We start from the raw sequence: 12,124 nt of genomic DNA, 5'->3' as shown, positions 1-12,124 counted from the left end.
CTTGGATTATTTACACAGAGTACTGTTACGGGATGCGGAAATTCATGTTCGTGGAGAGAAAGGAATAAGGAGTTGGGAACTTAAAGTTGGCTTTCTCGCCATTAATTATTGCCAATTAATCGATTACCTCGGACACTTAACTGCGGCTGTATTTATGCGTCTAATCAGGTTACGATTATTGCTGTAGCTTGCAAGTAAAAATTCCCTATCACTATTTAAAGTTATATTGTTGTCCCTTTTCGTTTCTCGCTGATTGCTTTTCATTCCGCTCATAAACTCTATTCGGAAGTGAAATGTAACAAAACAATCCGTTCGTGGGCACACACATGAATAGATCGCCATCGTTTTTTTGCTACATTTTAGCGAAATCATTTAATTTAAATGGTTAGTAACTTGGTTTACGAAGTGGACGGATGCGGGAGAGTGAAAGGATACACGGTTGCAAATGTTAACGTATTTCATATTGCCTGTTTTTTTTAAATGACTGAAGTAATATATCTTTTAATACAATCATCAGCCGATCAAACGTTAGTTCTTGTGCTTAATGTAACTTTCTTGCATAAAAAATCCTTTCACGATTATAAACTGAAGCGCTCGCGGTCTCTCAGCTTCATCTATCCTCTGGACTGTTTTAAAAACCCGCACCCTTGGCGCATTAGTACCGGGTAATGTCACGATCGGAGTATTTGCCGCTCATTTTGCTAACCGAAAACCTATCCGAGTATCGGTCGCGCTCATCGAACCGATCCGTTTTGTAGTCGATCTCCTGCGGCGTGTAGCCGATGCTCTTCTGCCAATGCTTCGTCCAGTACAGGTCCTCATTCTTCAGCTGGGACGGTGTTTTCGCATCCCGACACACGATCACACAGTAGATCATGCTGCCGATCAGTGTACCGAAACCGAAGATCAGGAACACCACACCCAAGATCCTGCGGGAAGATGATGGATCGATTAGATCACCGAGCAGAACACTCACACGCAGCAAAACACTTACCAAACAAACAATGGCTCCATAAACTGCATTACTATGATGAATCCAAGCGTGATGAGTATCAGCCCAAGGTTCAGCAGTAGCATCAGACAGCAGACACCCTTCACGTTCGGGCAGAATGGGTTCGGTGCGGACATAGCCTCCACCTTGGCACCGTGTCGTCGTGAGCTGCGGCCAGTTTTCGCCGTGCTGGCAACACTGTACACGCTTCGTGGTCCGCGGGATTGATGCGTACGGTGGGCACTGTAACGACTGCAGAACGGAAAACCGGTAAGAGCCGCTTCTTATTAATAAATATCCACCACTAGAAAGCTCTTCACACGTATGCTTTGTGAAATATAGCGGTGGTATTATTTAACATCTCTTCATAGCAATTTGTTTACAGTGGTACTAATTTTACGTAATAAAAAAATAGTCCTCATTAGTCTATCGAAAGTAATACGGCTTGGAAGACGAACCATCTTTTCGGACTAATGCTGGACGAAATAGAATTCCGCATAAACTTTTAATGTAAACGACAAATTAATCCTCATTTTGAGACCACGAAAGCCTCCAAACCTTATTACCTTATTTCCGACGGTGCCTTATAGGCCGCGGATGTGACGTAGATGTCGCTGCCAGTTTCACCGCCATGATCGTAACTGAGCGCCGACGGCGCCCTTGGTGGAGCTCGCGTCGGTGGACTAGAAAGGGGTCGGGGTCCTCCATTGCTGTTGTTCTGGTACTTGTGTTCCGAGCGGGACTTCCGAGCCGGTGCCGTCGGAGGTGTTGCCCGCTCGTTCGCAACTGTGTACTCGGACAGGGTCCGTTCCGATGGGGCCCGTTGGCTGTCCTCACCGTCGGTGGAGTATCCTCGGTTTGCCTGGGCGTACGGAAGATCCACCGTATCACGGCCATGCGTTGCCACATAGTGGTTACCCTTAACCCTGGGATGGACAATAGCAGAGTGTTACATTTAGGATGGCAGATATTCAAGCAACAACTGCCCACAAACTTACTTCTTCACGGTACGTTCGTGAATGTTCTTCAACATGTTGACCAAGGCTCGCAAGATGTACGCCGTGGGGAGAATGGGACCGATGTTTGGTAAGCTAGATAGACTGAAGAGCCTTAAACTAAAAAACCACTGCTTAATTTACACGCCAACGTTGGGGATCTTCAGGCACTTCAGGATGTTGCAATACACGTGAGCGTCAGTAAGAGCACTGTCACACTGGACGACGGACCTCGCTCCAATTTGACCCAATAATACGCACCAAACACCGTTTAGGTCACTATTTTTTGTTTCTAATGCCACTCACTCACTTCTGCGGGGTTTTCTCTGGGCTTGATGAGCTTTTTTTCCGTTGTTCGATTGTTTCTGTGGAGCTTTCGGTGGTCGTTTCGCTTTGTGAATTAAATCTTCTCTTCTTTTTTCTTCACTTTGCATCACCACCGGCAAACAACAGAATCATCCAGTAAATGGTGATTAAAAACGTGAATATAACTTAAATAAAACCACGCGCGCACACACGTACGATCGTGTTGAAACACACTTGGCGGGTTCGGGTTTTTTGTTTGTTCGTTGCAGAAACACAGCACGATCCCAGGAAATTATGCGCTACACGATCTTCCTATTCATGCCGGGCAGCATCATTATGGTCAGCGTGATCTGCAGCTTCATTACCATCATCGTAACGCTCCATCATCATCATCATCATCCGCAGCAGCCCTGTCGTCATTATCGGGGGAATTTGGTTTTATTTGGGGGAATAGAAGTTCGCAACTCGCAGGGGGTCACACTCTCGCTGTCGTCATCGGAATTTGGAGTCAGTTCTGTTGCGGTTTGGCGGGTCCGGTTCGCGTTAGAGGATGTGCTGCTCCGTTTCACCCATCACACAACAACAACAGACACGATCGCACCGGGCGCTGGCGGGAATTTCCGATTTAAATTCGTGCTGAAAGTGAAAAGCAGACGCAAAGGTTACAAAATTGTTGCCCCACAGCCAGAAAAAAATGGGGAAAAAAGAATGGATGGAAACGGTTGCGGGACGGATGAATTGATGAGCAAATTGGCTCCCACCCGGCGGGTTCGTGGAACGGTAACGGTGATGGAACACGCAGCATTCGGAATACGATTGTTCGGGGTTGAAGATGAGCCAAACGTTTCTATAATGAGCGGATTGTGATTTACCCCAAAAGTAGCAAATGGCCGAAAATTGGCGTGCACCAGTCCTGGTCCCGGTAAGTGTGGTAGCAAACGATGGGTAGTAAACCCGTGTTCGTGCCATGATCGCGGTGGTTAGAGAAATATCATCGAACAATTTGCATCATCCGTATAATTAGCTTTATGGTTGGCGGTTTGGCGTTGCGTTTTTTTTCTCTCCAATAATGTAACATGGCACGCTCCCGCAGTGCCTGGGAAAGCAGTGTCTGGCTTATTGGAATGGTCGTGTGAACAAAAAAACCAACAGATTCTATCGTCTTAGCGTTAAACTTGTGATTAAAAACGAACTGTTTTGCATGGCAATTAAAAGTGAAATGGAAAATGTTTTCTGTTTGGAGCTTGCTGAATAAACAGCAATTATCAAAACCTATTCTTTAATAGTAAAACCAAGAAAGGGATAAAACCCTCCCCATCCCAACTGGGCAAGGAGGATGATTAATTTTAGAACCTCCATCCAGTAAATTAAAAACCAAACGAGGTAAATTACTGTGAGGCTTCTTCGGCTTTTCTCCTGGCAAGAGAAAAGATTCATCGTTCGTGATTCATCACCGCACAACGGCGTAACGCAAGTGACAAATGAACTTATCATAAATGATTGCTTGCTCTTCCGTAATTAAACAACGTCTTCATCACATTGAAAGCGGAACCATTTGCATGATTGATGTCTAGAAGCGATAAATGAAGGTGAAAAGCTGACGGTATCGCGTAGAGCATGCCTTGTGGACACTGGTAGAAAACGTCTTAACAATATGATTGTTTAACGTTGTGTCTTTTTATGATAGCTTTATCTACTCGAACCCTGCATTGGGACTATTAGATAGGTTTATCTTCATTTTATTCTACTATACAACCGCGACAGACGTCACCAACTCTGTCTAATAGACGGCGAACAGAGGTTTAAATTATTAACAAACGTATTGTCGGCCTTTAAACAAACAGAATTGACACCATATTCTTCCCAATCTTCCCAGAACTTGCTCTCCACTTGCTACGAGAAATTCATGTCAAGGAGACCCAAAAATGGGCATACCAACGAGGTTGCAATGACACACAGAAGAAGCTTGGACCATTCGTACTCCAGATGGGATATTTGGACCAAACTTCAATGTACGAATCAAACAGATCCGTCCCAACCTAGCAGCATTCTCAAGGCAGGTTCTGTAATTCGAATAGTCCTCATAATGTAATTGGAATGTTAACACCAAATTTGTACTAACACCCAAGTCACGAATGGTGATGATCCGATTAAGTGTTTTTGGCCCATTTACAATAATGGCTTTTTCGTACAGGGGCAGCAGTCGATCGTTCAAACGATTTGATGCCAGATGTAGAGTGCGTTTCGCTCAGTTAATCTGGCTCACGGCAACTCGTAACAGAGCTGATGTCATTCTAGCGCACGAGGAATTGATTTCTGGAGCTTAATATTTGACTAAAAGACTTGCTATTTGGACGTAGTTCAGGATAGTTGCATAATTTCATTAAACCCTTTTCTATCAGTACAAGAATGCGAACACACGAAAAGACGACAATTTCTCCAATGTCTTAAAAGTCCAACTTGCCACAGTACGTCCCAATCAATCGCTTACAATCGAAACGAAAGATAAATTGAGGAGTGGAAATGGAGAAAATCTCTTCCCTTTGTTTCACCCTCGTCGAACAGCGTGGAAACCTTTTCACGTTTCCTAATGGGTGGGACGATCCAGCCGGTAGGCTACGCTGACTTCAAAAGCGTTGTACGCCACCGAGCAGAGGAAAATAAAGGGAGTAAGGAGAAAAAAAAAAACGGCAAGAAACGGGAAATAAATAAGGCAATATCAGGCAAACTAATAGTGGTGGCACACCTTCGCCTGTCCGTTAATCGAACCTGTTGCGAATCTCCGCTCGAACTCCGTCCGACATCCCGGGGGCCACACCGTCACGACCGCTACAATAAGGTGGTTCCCCGTTAGGGTAGGTCAGCCCGTCATCGGTTGGCCGTCGTAAGCGCCATCCTCCCCGCCCCGTCCCGGCGGGTACAGCAACAGGTACCTTCTGTCGGGTGGTTCATTCACACGATCCGCAACCTTCACTGGCAGCGACGGCACCCAAACGCCGATCGCAAGAACGGCAACCGCACAAATGTTGAAATATATGACACAGTCAAAAGAGTAATTGGTTTCGGAGTGTGCACCAGCCAGGTCGTGACCATCGCGCACCGGGTCGCGCTTTGTTTCACGTTCTACGGCGGCCGGTGATATCATCCGACAAATCCCGTCCCGTACGGTCTGCAGGACACGCTGTGTTTGTCTTATGGACACGCCTGCCGCACTGCAGACCGTGGGCAGCAGCAGACCGTAATGGAGTGTGTAGTAGCGGTAGCTAAAGGTGTGAAATTGGACGAGGTGCTTTCCCTGCCCGAACGATTGCGAACGCTGAGTAGAACATTTTTCATTGAAAAACTTGCAAAATGCAACGGAAAGAACGAGCCGCATCTCAGGGTGCATCTCAGGTCCGAACGATATTTTCTGGCTTCGAAGAGCTGGCGGAAAGCAATCAATAAGATGCTTCTCGGCTGATCTCATCGCGACCGCTGCTACGCCAGAACCGGGGAGTGGCCCACCAGTGGTCTGGGGGCAAAAATTCGTGGGAAATTGTGTGCCAGCCCAGCCATATTTCTGTGTCGCGCGCGTTGTTGGAGGGCGTTTATTGAGTTGTTCGCTCGGAGGGCCCAGATTATACCGAGAGTCAGCACGGGGCTGGCCTTATTGTTGGGCTCTCAGCAGGGGTTTTGTCAATACGTACCAATGCCGCTGCTATTCTTGCCCTTCGGAAGATCTCATTTGAGGTCCCTCCATCTCTCGGCCGTCTTTCAACATCAAGGGGTTGTAGCAGGACTGGGAGACGACACCGATGACAGCTAGCACTCCACTGATGTAATATTTACGAACCAGCCCGCGATATGGGATTATTGATGGCTTTCTAGTTGGTGTGTTCTTGATGATGAGAAGCAGAATCAGTGACTATCAACAACTTCATCCATCAGAAGTTTAAGTTGTTTGTCGCCGGATGAGTTGTTCACTTGGTTTTTTTGTTTGTTTTGCGAATAATCTATCGCTGGCTTGACGGAGTGTACAGCCAGTGATCAGAAGCGAATAGAATGCGCGACACTTCAACTTCCAGCACTTAAGCCCCGAGACAATCTCATACATGCGAAATGAAAACGCTCACCCCTAAAAAGCACATTTGTTTTCTGGCACGATCCGCACTGTCAACACGATCGAGACGCTAGCCACAGACTGACTCACGCGCAAAATCGAACCAGCCCTGCCTAACAAGCGACACCACGGACAAAATGTCCACTTCCTTGCACAAATCTAAGCAACAGCGAAAAGAAAAAAAAAACCACCCCAAAACACTACTAATCAAACAAACGTCTTCATGCAGACATCGCCGTTTGCGGTTGGCTGGAAAAGGAGGAAACTCTTCGCACGCCGTTAAAAACACACCAAAAAACACATCCGGGCCTAACCGTTCTAGCTGGCGAAGCAAGGCGATGATCGGCGGTAACAAACCCAGGTGAGACATTGGGTGCCTCCGTGGTTCGCTAATGATCGATCGGTACTGATTAATTCATATCGTAGCGTGCCATTTTCGATTGCTGAACTGCGCGTCGTGAACTTACGGTGCGCGGTATGCGAAAACTTCCGCCATGGAGCGCGGCGACCACATGGAAGCGGTGTATATCAGGTGTTGGTGGCCTTGAAAGGACACGGCAGGTTCGGCCCTTTCTTCGTTTTGCAAAATTGTAACGCTCGTGTGCGGTTATTCAAGTTGCCAAGGACGCGCACGATCACCGGACCGCTGTCACCTTAGGGGATACCCGGGACTGGGCTTCCGTTGCACAATAATCGGGCAACATAATCTTAAGCACTCGGTGCTTTTATTTCATGCTTCTTCCTGTATGGCGGTAAGCACTTGTCCTTATTTTTAAACCTCAACCCGTCCCTATGTAACGAGATGTGCACGAGAGACAATCCGAGATTCGCTCTGCCACAACCGGGCAGTGGCAAATAAATGCTAGCGAAAAGCAGCGAACCCTGCAAGTGCTCCGGGAAAAGGAACCATTATCAACTCGATTAGCTTCAATTTCCATTAATTATAATTTTTTAAGCCAGCGGGCAAAATTGCCGCCAACTGATCGCGGCCGCTTTGGAGATGTCTTTTATCTGCCATCGTACCATGGCGGCAAGCACACCGGTACCGGTACCGGGGAGCTGCAGTTCGGATCGGAAGAATTTTTACGACGGTTGTGGCAAAACGGGTGCCCAACTAGAGCCCAACCAACACCCCGAAGGCAACAACTGAAACGACAGCGAGAATGATGTCTATCCGTGCTCCCGCTTCGTCCACTATTTGCGGATCGTCTAATGGATTCCCGTGGCCGGAATGGGCGCAGGGTCCTCAATGCCCGCACCGGGAAGGAAACAATTACATCCGAATGGGAGTTCGCTTCAAGAAGCGCCTCCGAGACCACGGTTTTACAATCGGAAACGCAATCAGTGCGCACGGTGTCTACTTTGTGTCTACGTGTGGGAGACCAGCAGGCAGAGCCCACGGTATGAACGGTGCGCACGGAAATCGAGAAACGTGTAGAAGGTTGTAACCGCTTCCTTTGGGGAAAAAGGAACGCCCGAAAGCGTACGATCGAAAACAATCGGTTTTAATCCCGGGTCTCTGGCTCCCCTCCCGCTTTGGCCCGAAGGGTTTCGCAGATGGAGAAAAATATCACCCAGTGCGGTGTGTATGTTCGGAAGCGATTGGCACGTCGAACCTGCGCTGCTGCTATCTTTGGCGATGATTATAACGAGCTTGCCTCTTCTCAATGCGGCCTCACTCCCCACTGGAACGATAAGAACATGGCCGCAAGGAATGTCAAGTGCCCGCCCAGCGTAGTGTGCGACCATCACTCCAGAAAGGGAAGCGGTGCGGTTTCTTCCCATTCTTGGGAAGATGTTCACTCGAACGGGTGAGATCTTGTAAAATGACAGATAATTGATGTGCGCACCGTGGTTGGGTGCTGTTCTAAGCATAGACACGCCACCCAAACCCCGGCTTGGTGCTTGGTGTCGGTGCGGAAAAAGGAAAAGGCAATCCATTCAAGGCGCGCACTATCGCCGACTTCAAACAAACGTCCGCGAAAGGGCCACCATAAAACCGGGCCGGGACACCGGGGTAGTCCGGGCTGACCTTGCGTCTCGCCTTGTACACCTTCGGCGCAAGCACACAACTCGCCAGACAGCGGTAGTGCATAGCTGACAATAATTTTACCATCAGCATCACCATCATAATCATCAATTGGGTGAGATGCGCATCCACTGGCCGTTGATTGCGGAACATACGTGTGTTACTTGCCACTTTAATGTCTTTATAACACACACGCAGTACGACTCGGGAACTCAAGGAGTTTGGTAATGCAAAGCAAACAACACACGGATGGATGACGGTTGACGCACGCCAGTCGCAGCCTCTCGAAACCCGCCAACAAAGCTGGCGGGAAGACACAAAACAGCACACAAAATCCAAACATCAAACGCATCGCACAAAGGCTTACATTATTAGAAGCAGTAGAAACGGATCGCTTAATTATGGGTGGTAAAAAGAAATGGCTGGTCAGGACAAATATAGCATAGGTCTCGTCAACCGGACCAAGTTTTACGACCATGATGCAACCGGTCAGACTTCAAGGGGTTCGTCCGGTTGCGGTGGCAAAATTTACTGCCAGTACCATAAATCCGACCCAGCAAGCTCGTCTAGCTTGCGGCAGTAGGAACTTCTCTGTTGGTAAATATTTGCCTATTATAATCTTTGCCGATAGGGCAACGTTGTTTGCGGTAGCTCAGTGGGGTGCGCTGGTGAGAGAGAAGTGTGGATGCCAACTGCACTAAAATCTTAAAGTTCTTGCATTAATTAATCTCCTATCTCCTTTGAGTTTAGAAGTAAAATAAACACATCATGAGCATGCTACAGCATGTCTTCTCAATTGAAATATGGCTTTGAGTGAGTTACTTAATTAACTTCATTGTTTAACAGCTACCAGCTAATATGTCGAAAATTGTTCCAACGTCACAATCCCTGCATCAAAATAGAAAACCCTTTATTGAGTTGAAATGTAATCAAACGAGTAATTTTTAATTTTGCTTTCGAATTAAAAAAAAAAAACCATCCATTTGTCATTGTATTACACGCGTACGGTGATGTGTCACTTAAAGCAACATCAAAAGGCACAATGAAGTATAAAATGCCATGACAACTTGATTAAATCCGATACATCGATGAATAATTCTGTGTGTGAATAAACATCAAGCCAGTGATCAAGGTGAGTGCGATTGAAACACACAACTGGTGAAGAAAACAAAATTGATGGACCAAAAATGGACATCAGCTAAAAACAAAAAAGCTTCTTTCCTTCCAAATGTGCAACCGAGCGAATAAATGTCGCATCGAACCGTAGCGCGAATCGCGAGCACTTCCTTTTTTTCCCCAAAGCAAATCACTGACCGTGTCCATCAGAGCAGTCCTTCTTCGACGGACACGAAAACGCAAACGGTCTTCCGGGCAAGACGTGCTGTGATTTCTGCAACCGTGTCCGATAAAACAAATGACATTTCGCTCGTGGAAATTGTCCATCAATTACACACACTGGGTTCGCCGAGGACCGGGTGGTACAGGGCCGCGAGATTAGGAAGAATTTATCATGCTCATGTTCATAAATTGAATGTGATGGAAAATTTGCTTGTCGTTTGCGTAAAACAACCCGGTACCGAGACTGAACCGGAGGCAGCCCCAGTCTCCATCGTACGTGTGCGATGGCGTCCGTGATGGTTTTGGGACCCATGGTAAACCACACCTGGTTCGGGAGTTCGGTGGGCCCTTCCATGTGGGGGTGGGCGACTCGCGCGGAGGTTTATAATAAAAACGCTAGATTGGACGTTTGGACGTGTCCTATTTACTCCGGGGGAAGGAGTGTCTTTCCAGTAGGGGTAACGCGTCTGTACATGACCAATCCCAGTGTTTTCCCGTTTTTTTTCTTTTTCGGCCGGTAAAGAACCACCCTTGGAGTGGAACGGGAAGGATAGTAAAATGTAAAATTTATTCACTTTATCTCTACGACTCGGAACACTGAGATGGCTTTCGCTCCAGCGGTGTTGTTTGCTCCCAACACCGGTACGGTCGTGGCAAACTCGGTCAGCGTGTGCTTATGGGGCACGACAGTACTGGCCCGATGGCGTGTGAGAGCCGATCCATTAAAAGGTCAGTTCACTCGGTCGTCTCGCTTGGCGATTCGCGCCATGACACCTTCCATACATACACACCCTCCAACACCTTCGGTGCGCGTCTCAATAGCAGCACGTATAGGTTTGATCTGATTTACTCCACCGGGGGGGGGAGGTTGAACATCCCTTTGCCTCCCCTATCCTTCTCCACCCTCAGGGGTGAACTTTTTTGCTTGCGCCACAATGGCAGGTACGAAAGCGAAAAGCTTCCTTCGGGCGCTAAAGAACACCCCTTGAAAAATAAATGGGCCGACCTTCCGTGTGCGGCTATAAATTAATGACGTCGCGCTTCGTCCTTTGTTTCGTCCTGTGTTTACTCCTGCACCTCCCTCACCCGCCCCCCGTTCCAGCGACTACGCTCAGCCAGGGATTTGGGTGCACTTATGCCTCCATTACGAGCGCCGGCCCTGTTAACCGAACCCGTCTGGTTGTACCATCATCAATTCCGGCGTAAAAGGCAGGTACCATGGTGCAGGATATCAGGTACCAGAAACTAGGTTCATCGTGGTTCGATGCACCGGTATACTGCCCCGGCCACGATGCAGCACACATTTCTCTCACCGACCAGGGGGAAACAATTTTTCACCGCCCGGTTTTCGCTTCCTTCCGCAAAGTCGCTCATGGTTCATGGTTCAAGCCGTCGACGAAAAAGCCCGCGCCCTGCACGGAGGAGTTCACCGTGAAGAAACGGATGAGAATAAATCGCGCAAAAATGGTAACAAATTGTGCACCATAAGCTAAACTGGAAGGTGCTGAAGGAAGCTGTCCGGGATAGTTTCTGTGTGTGTGTGTGTCGTAATTACATGGCCGAGCGGATGATGGGAAGGAAAAAAACTTGTTGAATACTTTGACAAACTAACTTCTTTCACCTACCCCTATTCTACGGCGATGCTTTATTAGTGGTTATAAGGACAAAAGAAAAGTTATTACCGGGGCACCACCAAGAAAGGACGTTCCACTTCGTAATCAGCAAAACTAAATTAATAACGGAAGCGTAAACTGGAACGTGTGTTTTACAGCCAACAACGATGTAAATGGTATTGCTTGCAAATGTGTGACCACTTCTCTTTGTACAGCACGGAATGTGAAAGTTAGCTCCGAATTTTGGTTTTTTGTTTGCAAAGCCTTACATTTGCCTACTAAAAGTAATTTTCCTAATGGTTCTGGTGCGTGTTGGACAGCATGTTGGAAACCGGCATGTTGCACCAAACCCGATACCCGATTGTTTCTGGGATCAGCACATTCGGATTAGCTTTCGCACAACTTTAATCCCCTCTTGCCGTCGTTACAAATTTGTATAGCGATAGCGAATGCCTGTTAGCCATCCTGATCTGCTACACAAAGCTTTGCGACACACTACTGCAAAAAAGGACGGAATTCATGCTGGTGCAGTGTCACACAGCTCTATCGCCCCCAAAACGCCGGTGCCGATGTTAGTGAAATGCATTTAAATTGGTGTCTTTTTTCCCCATCCGTATTCGCCTCGTTTTGCATAAGGAAAAGCGAAAATGTTTGTAACTGGAGAAAGTAAGATAAAAAGAGAAAGAGAGAGAGAAAAATACATCCCCTTCTCTATGGGAGCGAGTTGGGGGTGGAAGGGCTTTTGTAGAATTA

General features: G+C 47.4%; 1 protein-coding gene across 1 annotated transcript in view; it reads right to left on the bottom strand.

Annotated features, from left to right (window-relative positions):
• Positions 1-6: 6 nt before the first annotated feature.
• Positions 7-12,124, bottom strand: part of LOC128302208 (uncharacterized) — a 79,243-nt gene continuing 67,125 nt past the window's right edge. The window contains exons 5-8 of the mRNA XM_053038968.1: positions 1,990-2,928; positions 1,558-1,917; positions 995-1,243; positions 7-929 (exon numbers count right to left, since the gene is read on the bottom strand). Coding sequence (XP_052894928.1) covers positions 656-929; positions 995-1,243; positions 1,558-1,917; positions 1,990-2,024 — 918 coding nt within the window. The 5' untranslated portion in view covers positions 2,025-2,928 and the 3' untranslated portion in view covers positions 7-655. The remainder of the gene's footprint in view (positions 930-994; positions 1,244-1,557; positions 1,918-1,989; positions 2,929-12,124) is intronic.

The sequence above is a fragment of the Anopheles moucheti genome, chromosome 3 (genome assembly GCF_943734755.1).
Source record: "Anopheles moucheti chromosome 3, idAnoMoucSN_F20_07, whole genome shotgun sequence".
Classification (NCBI taxonomy): domain Eukaryota; kingdom Metazoa; phylum Arthropoda; class Insecta; order Diptera; family Culicidae; genus Anopheles; species Anopheles moucheti.
Note: the sequence above shows the minus strand (reverse complement) of the source record. Positions and strands in the feature narration are given on the sequence as shown.